Raw genomic sequence first — 17,791 nt, 5'->3', positions numbered from 1 at the left:
TATATACAATAGAAAGCTACTTGGCAATGAAAGAGAATGAAATCTTGCCATTTGCAACTACGTGGATGGAACTGGAGCAGATTATGCTAAGTGAAAGAAGTCAGTTAGAGAAAGATAGATATCATATGATTTCACTCATATGTGGAATTTGAGAAACTCAACAGATGAACATAGGGAAAGAGAAGGAAAAATAAGATAAAAACAGAGAAGGACAGAAACCATAAGAGACTCCTGAATACAAACTCAAGTGCTGGTAGAGGAGAGGGTAAGTGAGGGGAATGGATTAAATGGGTGATGGCATTAAGGAGGGCACTTTTGGGGATGAGCGCTAGGTGTCATATGTAAGAGATGAATCAACTGGGTTCTGCTCCTGAAGCCAAGACTAGACTGTATATTAACTAACTCGCATTAAAAAAAACCAAAACCTTTCTAAATTGGAATTAAGAAATGATCACACACAGTTCTGAATACAAGTCTCAAACCAGTTGATGAGAGGTTTAGCGAATTGCAATTGAAATATAAAAATACAGCTGTGAGGATCAACCAGAAATCAAACAGAAAAGGTTCAAACTCCAGAACACCCCTGGAAGCCTGATGCTGAGCTAACAAAAACGAATCAGTAATTTGTACCTTGTAAGGATAAATAATCAATTGCCTAGACGCATTGGCAAAGTAAGTCTGAAAAGCACAAGTGGACTAACAAGTTACTCTGACCTCATTATTTCAGATTGTCAGCCAGGCCTTGCAATAATTACCGTGCCCCAGTTTTGAGATGTTCCTGCTTTCTTTTCACTCAGTGAGTGTAAGGATGGACTCATTATAGGACGAGCAAATAAAATAATTTTTATTCCAATACAATCCCAAAATCACACAGCACTTTTTCATAAATTCTAGAAACAAGTAAGCTATTTTGGATTTGGAAATAATGATGGGGAACGCACTCAAGAAGAGATTGTGCTTTACATCCCAGGTCCTGTCTTTCATCATTATATTATTAACCTAGTCAGTAGCATAACATGGAATTCTTAGTCTCTATAAATCATGAGTCAGTGGAAGATAGGAGAGAAGAGAATTGAAGAAGACAGGGCATACTGGAAAGAGAATTTGCTGATTGAGAGCTGAAACAAGCCATCTGTCTGTCTATGACTATGTCTGTGTCTACATCTATATATCTATATCTAAATTCATTTGGACTCAGTTAGTTACCATGCCAACAATCTTCCTGCCTTACTAGTTATTACTGTTATTATTTGAACTTCCTATAGAAATTTTGTGGGCAAAAATTACCCTTAGGATTATAAATGTACTCAAATTTTACTCAGAATTTATATTTTGTTTTTTAAAGGTACTTACAAAAGGACTTGTATAGTTTTTTAAAACAAAATATTGCCATATCTGCTGCATTTATGATTCATAAAATATTTTTCTTTTTAATTCATGAGGTATGGGTCAGGCTTTCTGATTTTGTATCAACACGATGAAAATCACAGTAATTATTATACTAGACTTTATTCATAATAAGAAGAGGTTCTTGACATACCTCATGAAGCCGGAGATCCTTCTCATAAACAAGCTTTTTTACAAATGCAGCTATAAATACAACCCAGGCAACCATGAGCACAATTGGAAGAGAATAAGAGACACTGGTTAGGAAGCTGCAAAAAAAAACAGAAACAAACAAAAAAAATTCAGTGACCTTAATGAATATCATCTGTGCGGACTGTGATATATAAAAGACACATTCCCTCTTACAGTCAAATTACAATCTTGCTTTGAAATTGAGAATAGTCATTAATGCTATTTTTTTACTTATGAAATGTGAAGCCGACTTAACAGTAAGCCCTTGATTTTCTTGCTGAAATAAAAAAGTCTCTGGATTTTTGGATAAAATTACCATATTGTTTACAGTGTGTTTGAGTATGTCCTGTCTAGGAAAATAATTATTACATAGATATAATATCAGAGCTCAAAACCCTTCTGTCTAAACCAAATTCTTATCTAAAAGGCAGACTTAAAATTAGATGATGATTGGTTTATTGAGCTAAAAGCTATATCATCCCAAATTACTGTATTTATCTACTCTTTGGGTGCTCATAGTTATTATTAAACTAAACTTCCCAACATGAAATAAAATAAAACTCAGAGCATGCAATTTAAAATGCAAACAAAGAAGCTGGATTCCTCCAAATAATGCTCCAGGAGATGTTTCATAAACAGTATAGAAATGTCTTTTCAGATCATGTTAGACTAGGCAGTCACTGGAAGGCTCCATTAGGCTCCAAATATATTCCTCTGTGGGCTGCCCACGATACCTGGAAGTTCCAATGCACTGTTTCTCAAAGTTAGCCATGCATGACAATCATCTGAAGGGCTTACTAAACCATGGATTTCTGAGCCTCACCCATAAGCTTCTGATCTATTACATATGGGGTGGGATAAGGAATTTGCATTTTAAACAATTTCCCAGCTGATGTTTGTTGGGAAATAGGACATCGGACCTCAGTTCTCACGCACTGTCCTGATGTATGAAACATACTTATCGGACTTCTGCTCCCAGAACGCTGGGAACAAGGGACTTGATGAAGTCCCAGGAGGACGTGCAGGACAGAGCCTTCCTGGTCATCAGCCAAGTGCGACAAGAAGCTACAGCACCAGAGATATACCCACACACAGTTGCAAGCTGTTCCTGCTCTGCCTGCTCTGTAACTTTCTCTATTGTTCTGGTTAAACATTTACTGCAGACTAAACGTTTACTGGGCTCTCCTTGCTGACAAGGAGGGTGTAAAATAAGACGCTATGCCTAATAAAGTTTGCCATTGGCCATCAGTTCCTGGTCCGTCTCCAACTCTTTCGGGGACACCCATGGTGCCCAGCCTCCCTGGGACCATTCCTTTTTACGGTGCCCAGTCTTTCTGGGACCATTCATGCTTCCATTAAGGAGCGTGGTCATGTTCCCAGGGTTTGGGAACATCCCTGTTTCCATTAGCTGCTAGCAGCCTTTGGAAATGTCGGTGCGTCTTGCTCATCATCTCTCCAGGAACCTCCCACAGATGTTGGTGTTGCTGGTCCAGGGACCATACTTTGAGAATCATGGTTCAGACATTACTCACCTTTCAATGGGCAAATGAGTAGTTTTCAATGAGAGGAACTCTAAATTGATCTGTTTTCTGTAGTAGGCTCCACTGATGCTTTCACTTAGAGAAAGGCACCAAGGTTATTCCCCTTTTAATCTATAAGGCTAAGGGATTACCTTCAAGTTCCACATAAAAAATGCAAATATTAATGGAATATGACATTACCATCATTTATTATCACTTTAGCCTCAGAAGTGTATTACCATAAAAAATATGGGGAATTTTTTTTTGTTTGTTTCATTTTGTGTGTATGTGTTTGTTTGTTTTGGGAGAGGAGTGAGGGTGGGGACCATATACTTTTTTTTTTTTTGGTTCCTGGGAAACTGGCATAGGGCAGGCGCTTAAACACTATTTGTTGGTTCAGGTCCAGCCCTAATAGTGTTTCTGGCTCTAGAATTAGGCAAAGGCCCTCATTCATTAATAACAAATTCCCTAAAATGTTTCTTCCAGTGATGGTGTATTTTGAGATTGGTTTGGTTTAGGTTTGGTTTAACATAATTGAGAAGATGCTGGTCTCTTAATCGAAAGACCACTGAGTTACCAGCTATGTAACTTTGGACACGTTACTTAAGCTTTCTGGATTTAAATTTTTTCATCAGGAAAGTATGGCTGATGATACCTGATTTCTCTTACCCTGGTATTGAGGTTGTTGGGTGAACAGAGGAAATAATATATGTGAAAGCACTTTGTGGGCAATAAAGAGTTGATATGTATATGTAAGATATTATGACCATATTCCCATGAAGAATGCAGATTACAATTACTTTTATTCTTAAAAAGAAAATCCAGGTACCCACCATCCTAGGTACCAACATTTACAAGGGGGAAAAATGAGCAGGAAAATAGATGAGAAATGTTCTTTTAATTGAACCCACAGGTTTTTACTATTCATGTAAGCCAATGTTGTTCATACACAGTTCAGGCTGCACAGAACTCACTGGCCTCCACAATAAGCAGCTAACCTTGACAACCCGCTGGTAGAAGCCTCACCGGTCTCCCTGGATCACTGCTGCACAAAGGGTTGCATCACCTCATTTTATCTACAGCTCTTGAAGCAGCGGAGTAGACAGATGCATTGATAAGAGAAAAAAAAGTCCCGAACCATCTAAATTGTATATAAGCTGCAGCAACTGGGCTAACAAGTGTAATTTCATCAAAGTAATATTCAGCCTCGAGCTTTTAGGTAGAAGGATGAGGCTGACTGTGGTCAGTTGTCTAAAACATGATCTATATATTTTTCGTTCACTTAGCAAACCATCTTAGATAAGGATTTCTAGCAAGTGCACTGATAGTAAATAACATTAGTGTTAGACAGCATAAAATTTATCTTAGAGGGTTAATCAGTGATGTGCTCTCTCAACATTTTTCCTAAAATTGGCCATGGACTCACAGATTGTTAGTAAAATTGGAGATTTGGAAGAGAGGTTAAGGTTGTCTAGCTTAATTCGCTCATTTCACTAGAGACAGTAGAGAATGGGTGACATCAAAATCATGCAGTGACGCACTCAGGTCGGTAGTCTAAGTCTCCTAATTCAAGGGCCATAGTCCTTGGCAAGCTAAAGGTTATAATGAAGAAAACTTGAACCATTTGGTAAGAACTTTACCATCATTTTGGTAACAATGAGCAGTTATAGTGGAGCTGTGCCCTGTACCATGAACCCTCTCTTGGAGGCAAGCGTTTGATAAAAATTTGGTGAAAGTGATCTCTTTCACTTGATACATGTAAATGAATAAATAGAAACGAATTCTCAAAAAAGTGGTTGACTACCAAAAGGGCTAGAGCCGCAGAGACTTACTTGTCTTTCATGTAGCAGGGATATGGAATTGCTTGGACCTGGACTGCTATTTCCTGGGAGTTTCTTCCAGTCTGCAATTCAATGATTGCTCTCTCAATACTATCCTGCAAGTAAACAAAAGCCCTGCCATAGATCTGGTTATGTGATGGAGAATTGTGTGGCCCCGGGGCCCAAATCTTGGTCCTTATGCTTCTTGTGGTCTGTGCGGTCTTCAGACTCATGCGGATGGTATATTTTACGACAGGAGGAAGAGAGACACTTTCAGAGTCATGGCCTCTGTGCAGGCTTCTGTTAGAAGGAAGCTTAAAAATAACACCTAAAAATAAAAAGGAAACAAGAGCAGAAAGCTTATTTTATGGTTGATATTATTCATTGTTTGGAGGGTACACTTATGGGGCAGCCAAACAGGCAACTGAGTTTGTAATGTGACAGTAAGTTTAGACTCCTAATTTACAGGAAAGACAGCTAATTGGAAGTGACAACCTCAGAGATTCAAAGCAGGGGTTTGAGTATATAATTACAAACTAAGTGGCCAGATTAAATAGATCACTCTAACCCACTTACTAAAATTAAAACACACACACACACACACACACACACACACACACACACTAAAATGAATAATCTTGACTGATTATGAAGATGGACTCAACTTCACCCTGTAACTAAGTAATCCATTTCAGTCTTAATTCTAACCATGCCAACAAAATACCCATTTGTTGAAGTCTCTGCAGACAATATCATTGGTTTACTACATGAAAGGTTCTCATTTCTAGGACATCAGAGGGGACAGTGACCCCCCAGACTACTTTTCTGAGTTCTGGATGAAAGGGGTGAGGGAAGAATTTGGCCAATTTTAGTACAAAGAGAAGCTCAAACTCTAGTAGAATGACACTTACTTCCAAAGAGTTCGTTGCTTTTGTAAAGCCTTTTAGCCTCTCTCTCCATTTCATCTATGCTTTTTGCTGCCTGAATACGGTCATATAATACACAGGAGGAAATATTTACTGTCAGGGAGGATAGCGTGTTGAGATGATCAATGAGGTCAATGCTGTTTTCTAATTTCAGCCTTAAAATATCTAAAAGAGCAAAACAAAACAGACAAAACACATATGATAATGTTGTTTCTAATAGTACTGAGACAAAATACTGACTTTTCGATAAGTACTAATCAGAATACTAGATTAATATAGGAATTAATAACAGGAAGTTGTAGAATTTGCTCTAAAAATATCCAGTAACAGAAATAGCTAATAACATGTATCCAGTTGTGCAAATGTTCACTGAAGAGAATGCTGAGCTAGTACTCCTAGAATAGACCCACGTTCAAAGAGTGGTATAAGCCAATTTAAAAGTATATTCTGCTACGATTTAAGTAACAAATCACTAAAGGTGAATACTTAAAAATAAATATCTACATGCAGTCAGGAAGAAAATTAGTGATAAAATTTTTGATAAACAGAAACACTTTGTTCAGGGAATGTGAATGTAAGAATTTAAACATAGGAAAATGTATGTAGAGTGTGTAGAACAAATAAACTATATAATTTAATAAGTGGTGCTATAGAATCCTTTCTTAGGAGACTGTGAGAATCTATGCCATGTAGTTAACAACTTTCTCAAACTGATTTAAAACCTTATGTGAGTTATGTCTATTGATATCTGTATTAATCTAGACAAAATGATCAAGTTTTTATTTTAGGTAATTACTTTGGAAGAAAGAGGATTTAATTGCTCTTCAATTTCATGATTCTTTATGAGGAAATCAACCGAGACAAAGGGTAAATATTAAATTGCAAGTTAATAAATCACTTGGCCAATTAAATTTTCACTGACTTGATCATCATGAATACCAAGAATGCTGTATCATAAATCCCTCCTCACAGAACTAAACATGAGTCTTCCATACTCCAATGTAAGACTTAATTTCTCACAGAGGGCAACTTGGTAAATGCATTTCTCATTAGAATTTAAAGTGAAATGGTTTGCTGGATATAGACACCAGTGGGGGAGGGGTAAAACTGTGGTTGAACAGTGGCCTCCAGCGGCCATTGGAAATCAACACAACACCAAGGATTCCTTAAAAATGCTGGCAGAGAGGATCAAAGAAGAGCTAGGAGTGTCACCCCATCTCCAATCAGCTATCTGAACTTTCAGATACTAAGTTATGTACAGAATTATACAAATATCTCACTGCTGTGTTCATTTTAGTCTTATTTTAAATTCTAGAACTCCTGTCCTATATCAGGAAGATAAAATTTAGAGAACTTTGTAGTATATATTCCTGATATTTGATCAAATGGTTTTTTTACCTAAATGATACTTTTAGAGAATAAATTCACTAATATCTTTTTAAAATAAAGCTCAGTCAACTATCACTAAGTGCATACAATTATATACAATACAGATATGAGCCTAATTCCTCCCTACTGGTTCACAGCCTACGTCACTTCTGTCCCAGGAGCACCAGGGAGGAGGGGCACTTGCTCTACCGCAGTCAAATTCAGATGCTCTCAATCCCTTACTCATACTTGTGGTTGCATAGCAACAGTGAATCAGACACAGACTGAATTAGATGTCTTGCATCCCTTAGGTTGAAGGTGGGGACGTGGCAGAGGGAATGCATAAGTTCAGACAGCTTCCTTTGATCCTCTTCGCCTGTTCCTTTTAAATGACCGTGAGAGGCGGATCCAACCTTGAATACTGATTTAAGTTTATTTTCTTGTGAGTCTCTTCATTGCCTTTGTTTTGCTTTTGCTAACTCAGTAATTTCTTCCAGATACATTCTGGGTTAGTCAAAGTGATACTGAGGCCAGCAGAGATAAAATGTTAAATTAAGCTGGAAATAAAACATCTCATCTTCCTTTGTCCTTAAGGGCTTGCTTTTCATCAAGTTGCAAAAAAAAAAAAAAAAAAAAAAGTCCTCTTACTTCTAGCAACTTACCAACCAACCAGTGATTGTAGGATTACATGAAGAGCCAAATTCTCAAGTAAACAAGAGTTTAATAGTTGAAGAGAAAGTGCAGTCTTGAAACTAACTGCAGACACTGGGTATCTAAGGAGTTGTTATTACTTGTAATTACACAACTATCTGGGGAAAAGACGGATACGTATGTCCAGGATTTTACTGTTCTTAGAATAACTAGCTAAAAATCAAATGCAGAAAAAAAAAGGTTTTCAAATGCAGCCATGTTTTTCATGTACCTGACATGACTAGTGAATGAAAGTTTTGTGAATCTGGACTTACCGAGTTCATCGATCTGTTTCAATAGTTCAACGGCATCAAGTCCCACGGAGAATTTCACAAAAACTTGCACAAAGGGATTCCTTAGAGTATTCTAACAAATAGTAATTGGGAATCAGTTTCAATACAAGAAAACGTGTTTAATTATCATCCGTCTAACAGGACAGACGGTGAAATGAAGTAACAGCCACCCGGCATTAGCAATGTATCACCTCGCAGTGCTCACGTACAAATCTTTAGAAAGAAAGAGAAGGTGTGTGGCTGCTAATGATTAGAAAGGCTGGATTTTTCTTGTTGATAGACACAAATTAGTCAGGAAGCTATAGTAGCCAGATATGACTCTAATTATCAACATTAGGAAATTATATTCAATGTTAACAGTCCTTTTACCCATGGCTATTACGTCATTTGTTTTTTGATGTGCACTATACACCACTGTAATGGTTCACAGTTGAATTTTGTTCAACTGAAAGAAACTGAAACAACTTTTAAAAATTTTGAAGTCTACAGGGCACCTGGGTGGCTCAGTCAGTTGAATGGTTTTGGCTCAGGTCGTGATCTCATGGTTTGTGAGTTTGAGGCCCACATTGAGCTTGTTGCTGTCAGTGCAGAGCCTGTTTCTAATCCTCTTCACACACACACACACACACACACACACACACACACACACACCCCGCCTCTGTCCCTCCCCTCCTCATGCTGTCTTTCAAAAATAAATTTAAAAAATATTTTAAAAATTGTGATGTCTACATGGAACTTCGTATCACAATGGACTGGTGCCCTGGTTCTGTTACTTCCTAGCTATGGGCTCTCAGCAAGCACTAGGCTTTTCCTAGCTTCCTGTTACTTTTCTGTGAAGTAGGGATGGATGACTCATCAGAACATTCAAATGTAAATTACGATAACATCATTTATTATTGCAAAAAACACAATTATGTGAACATGGGAAAACAAACTGATGATAAAACTTTAAGTTACTCTATCTATACCCATGGAAAGACCGAAAAATTTAAAAAAGAAACCCTAAATGCTTTAACATACAATGACCTTTATAGCACTCCTCCAAACTAAGAGAAACAGCTTCTACCACTGTAGAAATACTAGGTATCCCTTGTTGAGATCTTACTGTGTACTGCACACTGTCTAACAGAGTTTACCTTAATTTTCTCATGTAGGTTTCCATAACACCTTGAGGTTTCCCAAGGACACAAAATTAGTAAGGGCCAAAGGGAAAGCTGAAGGCAGAGAATTCAACTTAGAGAAATGTTTATGTTATGTGTTAATCACAGCCATGGTTTTATGGGAACCAGACTAAAATTGGTTTTCCCTTTAGAGGACAATTCAGTATCACTCATCATTCTATCCTTCTCACCAGTATCTTCCATTTTGTTATCATGGAGATAAGTGATTCCGAATAATATGTATTAATAGAGTGTGTATAAAACAGAATTGATTCACTAAATCCATAGGTGCTGAGGGGTCTAGGGGTAGTGGCAGCATGGAGACTAATGGCTATCACTCAGCTACACACCATGAGAACCCAAGTCCTCTGAAGTCTATTTACCAGGAAGTAATTTGTGCATCCTGGAAAACTGAATCAGAGCATTGCTAATAAACAAAGCACTGTTTCCGTTACAATTCAGCGATGATCCACTGAGCCATATCTGCATTCCCCCACCACTCCTTTTGCAATCGATCCTATGATCGGTGACACTATTTTTACATGCTTTCACACATATGATCCTCACAAATCTGTGACTTGGCTATCAATATACTCAGTTTAGAGATTTGTAAAGTGTACATCAAGTGTCTTGTGTCATTTGCCTCAGGGTTCACATTGACAAAGCCAGGTGTTATGCTAAAAGCTTTAAATTTCAGAATCTGTGTACATTTGCAGAAATAAGTTTTTCTTCAATAATTGAGAATAATGATTTATTTTTGGTCTATAACAGGATCAAGCTGCTTCCATTAGATGATGGGCCTATGGACATGGTCACAGAGTTTCTTCATAGCAAATTATTAGACTTTGGAACTATTATGCATGAATCACGTCTTTTGTTAATTCACTGCTAGCCAACAAAACTATCCTTAGTGAAATGATATGTGTAGGGATTTTTCTTGTTTTTACTCCACAGAAAAAGAGTTAAAGGACAAAAACAGCAAGATTACACTTAGGAAAACAGGTCAACAAAGTACTATTTAAGTGGTCTTGTATAAAAAGTCCATTTAGTAGTAAATTGTGGGGAAGATGTCTGATGAACGTTTACTTTTTGTATAGTAATTAAATTATTATTCTGAAATTATCTATTTTGGAAATGCATTTTATTATTTATATTATAATATAAACTTTATATATTATTTATGATAAAAGCCAGGTTGTAATTATAACTATGCACTAATTGTTAGTCAAAACAAAAACTGATCAAGGCATCTTTGGGTATAATTTTTCTGACAAAGTGGTATGAACCAAATCCCATATTTTATGTTTAACTCCTTGAGCATGCTTTTAAGAAGGACTTTTTTTTGGCAAATATATTTTAGCTCTCCATCCATTTTCCATGGGCCTCTCTCAATACTTTGATATGCAAACCATTCTCTCTTCAAGCTCCTAGGTCGCATCCTCTGCCATTTTCTCTTTTCCAGCTGGTAGCTGGTCTGACTCTGTGGCTCCATTGTTAGTTCTCACCAGCTCTGTTTGTGACGGGAACATTTGCCCCACATTATTTTCATCATCTTCAGAAAACCCTACCTCTTTTGCAAGAATTGCAAATTACACTTTTTAGCCAGTGCTTGTTGTATTTGAGTTGCACTGTCAAATCTTTACCCTAGAGTGTCGCATGTTTCAAAGAATTCCCCAGATTTAACATTCTTTTCCAGAATACTAGTATTTTTAGGAACTCTGGTTCTGGCAAAATAGCAAAAAATAATTTAAAGTGGAGGGACAAATAAAGTAAACATGCTTTAAGTAGTTTTTACAGCATTTCATTTCTAGAAAACAAGATTTAAATCACTAGTTATGTCTCAAGTTCAACCTGTAAGATGGCTTAGCTCTGAATTACAGATACAGACAGGATGCACCACAGGAGGTAAGGATTATTAGGAATGTGAGAGATCTGTTATCCTGTCTCAGACTTTCTCTCTGAGGAGAGGGAATTTAATCTATTGGATATAGATTCCAAGTGACTATAGGCCCACTGCCATAAGGAAGGTAATTAAAATCTCAAAGAATTATAATTCCTATGAAGAAGAATGACAGAGCCGTCTCCTACCTGGAGCATAGGAATCGTCTGGTTTAACAGGTGGAAGGAATTCATGAAAAGTGGTGAGTTATCCATCCACTCTTGAGATTTCTCTCTTAATTCCGCCAGCTGCCTCAGAGTTACATTAGACTTAAAGACAAAGAAACAAAGACAGATCATGTCCATCACTATTTTTCCTATAAGCCAAAAAGGTATCTTAAGGTTATTTTGTTACACAACTTGAAAGAAACAGTTCTAAAAGGTAGAGCTAGTGAAAAAATATATGTATATTGTAAGAAATTTTCCACAAGGTCAGAAGTTTTTAAATGGCAGCTTTTATATGATCAAGATCACATTTTAAAATTCTGGAAAATGGAGAGTTTGCTTCAGTGTCCACAGTGAATCTACAGTCAAAATGAAAACATATCTTCTGGAGTGCTCACAAGTTATTCATGTTTTCCAGTGACACATTTAACTTGACTGCTACAGAAACATCCTAGTTCAAAGATAGGAGAATACTCTCCTACAGTGCTGGTGAAAATGGATGTGTTGTAGTCTTTTTTGGAAATCAATCTGAATCTGACAACAGTCATTAAAAATACAGTATTCCTCAATCCCTCAATCCTGAGCAATCATCTCAATGAAATAAAAATTCCCTTGTATGAATAATATGCATGAGAGTATTTGTTGTCATATTTACATTTGCAAAAATAAAAGCAAATGCTGTAAACAAAATAAATGCCCGGGAATTGAGGATTGGCTGAATAAATTCCATGGGATGAAAAAGTTTGCAATTTTCAAAAAGAATGAATTAAACAATGCCAACTGAGTTGGAAGAATTTCCACAAGGTATTGTTGTATGAGTGAAGTAATACATAGAAAAGTATTATAATGTAACATCATTTTAATAATGCAAGCAATGATTTAAAAAAATACTCTGCCTATGAATATATGTATATTATGATCTTTAAAGAGTTAGAGAAATGTGCATAAATTACAGAAAAACACATCCTTGAATACTAAAAATTGTAAGTTACATAAAAGAAAGAATAAGATCAAGAGGAGAGAAAAAGAGGAGGTGAGAGCAAAACAAAAATACAAAAAATGACGACACTTGAAAAATAAGCAGGTAATGACTTCATTTATGCAAAATCACTAGGAGGATACATATATGTATGTATAATATATACAATATATATTACATGCTATATATTATACATATAGTAAATAAAGCAGATTAAATATTAAAATGCAAACAATAAAAACAAATGTCATTTTAGAAACCAGTGGTGAACTCATGTCCATTTTTACATAGACCTAAAATAATGTTATATTTACCTAAACTATGGTCTAGTGACCAAGTAAAATCCCAAGTAGGGATTTTTTTCTTCTACTCTATAATTTTAAAAGTATCAAGTTTATAATTCAAATCATTAAAGTTGCAACTTTCAAAGTTGCAAAGAAATGTAACTATGATTAAGTTAGCTAGATGATAAGTATAGTTACTATTAATAATGTATTTCTCCACACCTATCTTTTATAAAAACATAACATGTTGAATTGTACAACCTAAGATGAAGCCAATAATTTATAATTTAGGGTCTGTTTTTGTTCAAACTAGTTATATAATGTTCCAATATCATTTTTTTCTAGTGTCATTATTTTTACATACTTTGAAAATTAGTCATCACTGGTAGAAAATTTTTCTGCTTTCAGAGATAAGCTAAAAATTCTGAGGTCCGGCTTCAATTAATCTCACTCTCAAATGTTAATGTGGTTCATTTCTCTTCAAAGGGCTAACAAATAATCTACATTGTTTACACATATACAGAGCAGAATTTGAGAATTAAGAGTTTCAGAAAGCCAAGGTTAACAGTAGGTAAGATATAAAGAAATCTGAGTCAGCTATAGTAGATTTGGAAGTTAACTACTTTAAAAGTCATCTTAGGGGCGCCTGGGTGGCTCAGTTGGTTAAGCATCCAACTTCAGCTCAGGTCATGATCCCACAGTTTGTGGATTTGAGCCCTGCGTCAGGTTCTGGGGTGACAGCTCAGAGCCTGGAGCCTGCTTCTGATTCTGTGTCTCCCCCTCTCTCTGCCCCTCTCCTATCCATGCTCTGTTTCTCTCTGTCTCTTAAAAAATAAAATAAAATAAATAAATGAAAAGTCATCTTAATAATTTAGATAGAAACTGTGAGTTATAAAGGTCAAACCTTTTCCATTATTGCTTTTGTGACAGGAGTATATGGTGCGTACAAAATTTTTCCCAACAACATAGGTTTCAAGAAAGCCCAAATCACAGGTCCAGCAGGCATATTAATGATGTCTTTATAAAGGGAGAAGCAAAATGGTGCTAGAAGGAAAAAGTAAATAAAATCAATTTAGTATGTGTATCTAAAATCTATTTCCTTACGGTAAATTGACACAGATTACTGTTATTACACCCACAGATGCATGCCTTATACTTCCTTTATTATTAACAGTTGTGAGGCATCTGATATCAAAGTAAGAAAGGGTAGTACAACTTTTTAGGTATCAGAGTTTAACCGAATAAGCAAGCCTATGATAAGAGATGGTATTTTGCCAAGAGGAGTTAGAAAGGTTGAAAAATCACATTTCAGAATATGTTCCAACAGATCTACCTCACCAGCACTTAATTTCAAATCATATACGTTTGTATACAAAAATCTGCTACTAGGGTAGTACCAGATACATAAGGGCTGTTCAATAAATTCTGAATGAGTAAAACGATGAATAAATGAGTCAATCCAATTGCTGTAATAAACATCCCTATATTGCTTGGAAGAGCTCAGTTGATGGAATTTTGCATCCCAAGTAAATGGTGTTGATGTGCTATTAACATTTATAGTTCTGCCGCCTTCACTGAGCTTTTCTATGTGTGAGACTAATTTCTAATTCTCGAAAGTTAAGAAAAATGTTGACCAAGCAGATTTAGGGCATGTTTTTGTATTGTTTACTGGCAAGGAGAGTATAGTTGTGATTGAAAAATTCTCAGTGATATGGCTAAGATGCTAGACTGCTGAGTTCAAATCATAGCTCTGATACTTTCGAGTTGGGTGACCTTGGCCAGTTACTTAGTCTGTTTGTACCTCAACTTCCCTAAGATGGAGATGCATACCTCCTAGGTTTGCGGAGTGTGAATCAGATGTGCAAACATGCCTGAGGTGTGGGAAGTACTGTGTAAGTGCTGGGGAAAATTAATACTTCATTTAATATAAAGGGCTAAGACACAGTAGACAGTGTTGTTAGGAGATGACGTTACTATGCTGATTTTGAGGTATACTCACTGGTATGTGTGGGAATTCCATATTTGGAAGCAATCTGTTCTTTGCTTAATTTATAAGTCAAAAAATCCTTGGTGTGGTTGCCTTTTTGCCTTTGAGAAGAGGGCAGCAAGGCAGTTAAATATTCAGTGGTGATGCCCTGGGAACACAATGCTTGGGAGATAGTGCTAAATGATCCTTGGGGTGTGTTCATCCGGCTGCCTCTGTACATTGCCTAGGAGATAAAAATCCACAATTTATTAACATTATATAGCTATAAATGCTGCTGAGGACAATGTATTATTATAACTAATGTCAAGTAAAAGGATGACAGAAGGAATTTCCCAGTAAGCACATTACTGGGTGGCTTTCCTACCTGTGTTAACGGAACACTTCTGGGCAGATGCATTTGTTTCAGAGATGTCATTTTATCCAGCAGCGGACGTGTGCCAGAAGCCATCTGATTGAGAATCTCTTTTAGCCTCATGAAGAGTTCAATCATCTTTTCTACTGGCTTTTGATTTTCCCTAGGGAAAAACACCTAACAGGAACAGAATAAAAATAAATGATCTATGTGGAGACACTGGCACCTGCACTGACTGTTGGTAAGGGTCTACAAAGTTGTAATCGCTCTGGATAAAATTTTGGAAGGTTATTAAATAGTTAAATATAAGTTCACTGTGCAACCCAACAATGCCATTCCTGAATATTTATCCAAGCAACATGAAAACATATGTCCACACAGAGATTTGTAGGTGAAGGTTCATAGTGGCATTATTCACAAGAGCCAAAAAAGTGGAAACAATCCAAATGAATGGACCAACAAAATGTACAACTAAACGTAGAATACTGTTTGGCAATAAAAAGATATGACATACTGACACATGTTGCAACATGCATGAAATTCAAAAACATTATACTAGGGGCGCCTGGGTGGCTCAGTCGGTTGAGCGGCCGGCTTCGGCTCAGGTCAGATCTCATGTTTGTGGGTTCGAGCCCCACGTCAGGCTCTGTGCAGACAGCAAGCTCAGAGCCTGGAGCCTGCTTCGGGTTCTGTGTCTCCCTCTCTCTGCCCCTCCCCCTCCCATGCTCTATCTCTCTCTGTACCCAAAATAAATAAAACATTAAAAAAAAAATTAAAAAAGAAAAAAAACAACATTATACTAGGTGAAAGAAAACAAACAAATACAAAGACCATATATTATATGATTCTGCTGGTATAAAATGTCTAAAAAAGGAGACTCTCTGAAGATAGAAACTTAGGGGCTGCCTGGGCTAGAGGTCGGAACGAGCAGTGACTGCATATAGACATGAGGTTTCTTTCTGGGGTTGATGGGAGTATTCTAAAATTATGTGGTAGTGTCACCTGGGCAGCTCAGACAGTTGAGTGCCTGACTCTTGATGTCAGCTCATGTCATGATCTCACAGTTCGTGAGACTGAGCCCTGTGTCAGGCTCTGCATGGATGGCATGAAGTCTGCTAGGGATTCTCTCTCTCCCTCTCTCTCTCTGCCCCTCCCCTGCTCATGCATGCATGTGTTCTCTCTCATAATAAATAAATGAACTTAAAAAAATTATATTGTGGTAATGGTTGCACCATTCCACATATTTACTAGAACAATCATTGAAATGGGCACTTCAAGTAAGTGAATTTTATGGTACATAAATTATACCTCAATGAAGTTGCCAAAAATAAATAATTTTTAAAGTCAGAAAGGAAAATGTCAATGACATAATTCTTCATGTGTGCTATTGCTCAAAGATCATATAATATGATCCTTAAAATCAGAAAAGCCCTGTCAAAAAGCTTGTGTGATTTATCAGGTTTTATCACAATCCCATAAAGCTTTTCTGATGCATGAAAAAGTACTGGAAATGCTTTAAAAGTTTAATGTAACTTCATTCTCTCATTCATTTCACCAACAAACTTTGATTGAGTACCTGCTATGCTCCCAGAATGGGTGAGGTAATGGGTATACTGGTGACACACAAATTGACATCATCCCTCCTCGCTAGAGGCTTTGGTCTAATAGAAGGAACAGAGGGGCACCTGGGTGGCTCAGTCGGTTGAGTGTCCAACTTCGGCTCAGGTCATGATCTTGCAGTTCATGGGTTTGAGCCTCATGTTGGGTTCTGTGCTGACAACTCAGAGCCTGGAGCCTGTTTCAGACTCTGTGTCTCCCTCTCTCTCTGCCCCCTCCCACTTGTGCTCTGTCTCTGTCTCAAAAATAAATAAACTATAAAAAAATTTAAAAAATAATAGAAGGAACAGATTTTAAACAAATCCATAGACAAAAGACTGGGGAATGTGAGGAGGCAGAGGGAGTTTAGCTAAGAATCAGAAAAGATTTTTCCAATATGGCCCTGCAATGGAAAGAAAGAACAAACCAGAGGAAGCATAAGCCGAGGAAGGTTATAGGCAGAGGGCAAGATATGTGAGTTCCATGAAGAGGGACAGTTCTTGACATGCCCAAGACCTTCAGAGACCACCGTTATGAGCACAAGACACAGTTGGAGAGATATCTTGAAGACACAGATACCTCACTAGCACAGCTGTTAATTACAGTCATTTTTTCCTCTAAATTGAAATCAACATTTCAATTTTTCTTCCAGTTCTGCCAAAATTCTAGGCATTCCTACATTGATGTGAAATAAATGGACAAACAAGGAGAAATTTTTCATTATTTTTCTTTGTAATACCTAAAAGAGGTAGGAATGGTCTTCTGATTGTCAAATGCACATATTTAATTACTAGACTTGGTAAAAAATGTTTGGTTTGGTATCTGTTCTGCAGGGCATTATAAAATAAGGATTAAAAGTTTAGGTGAAGAAAAAATAAAATAAAATTTTAGACAAAAAGAATTATTAATTTCACTTCATATGCATTTGAGGTTATAGTTGATGGAATATAACCATTTGTCTAGTTAATGGGTATTTGCTAAGTACCTCTATGGGCCTGGCACTATTCTTGGCATTTGAACTATTGAGTGGCTTCACATAGCAGCCGTGGGCCCAAGGAGTCACCATGGAGGAAAGAGAATTTTACAGATGGGGCGGGGTTTTTCAGATTATGGGGATCCTGTAGGATCTAGGTGG

General features: G+C 36.9%; 1 protein-coding gene across 1 annotated transcript in view; it reads right to left on the bottom strand.

The window, feature by feature from the left end:
- Positions 1 to 17,791, bottom strand: part of ABCA12 (ATP binding cassette subfamily A member 12) — a 166,968-nt gene that overhangs the window by 54,192 nt on the left and 94,985 nt on the right. Inside the window, exons 16-23 of the mRNA XM_029932926.1 lie at positions 15,073 to 15,237; positions 14,721 to 14,931; positions 13,626 to 13,765; positions 11,444 to 11,563; positions 8,178 to 8,268; positions 5,830 to 6,009; positions 4,931 to 5,246; positions 1,541 to 1,655 (exon numbers count right to left, since the gene is read on the bottom strand). Coding sequence (XP_029788786.1) covers positions 1,541 to 1,655; positions 4,931 to 5,246; positions 5,830 to 6,009; positions 8,178 to 8,268; positions 11,444 to 11,563; positions 13,626 to 13,765; positions 14,721 to 14,931; positions 15,073 to 15,237 — 1,338 coding nt within the window. The remainder of the gene's footprint in view (positions 1 to 1,540; positions 1,656 to 4,930; positions 5,247 to 5,829; positions 6,010 to 8,177; positions 8,269 to 11,443; positions 11,564 to 13,625; positions 13,766 to 14,720; positions 14,932 to 15,072; positions 15,238 to 17,791) is intronic.

The sequence above is a fragment of the Suricata suricatta genome, chromosome 3 (assembly GCF_006229205.1).
Source record: "Suricata suricatta isolate VVHF042 chromosome 3, meerkat_22Aug2017_6uvM2_HiC, whole genome shotgun sequence".
Taxonomy (NCBI): Eukaryota; Metazoa; Chordata; class Mammalia; order Carnivora; family Herpestidae; genus Suricata; species Suricata suricatta.
This window is presented reverse-complemented; position numbering and strand designations above follow the sequence as displayed.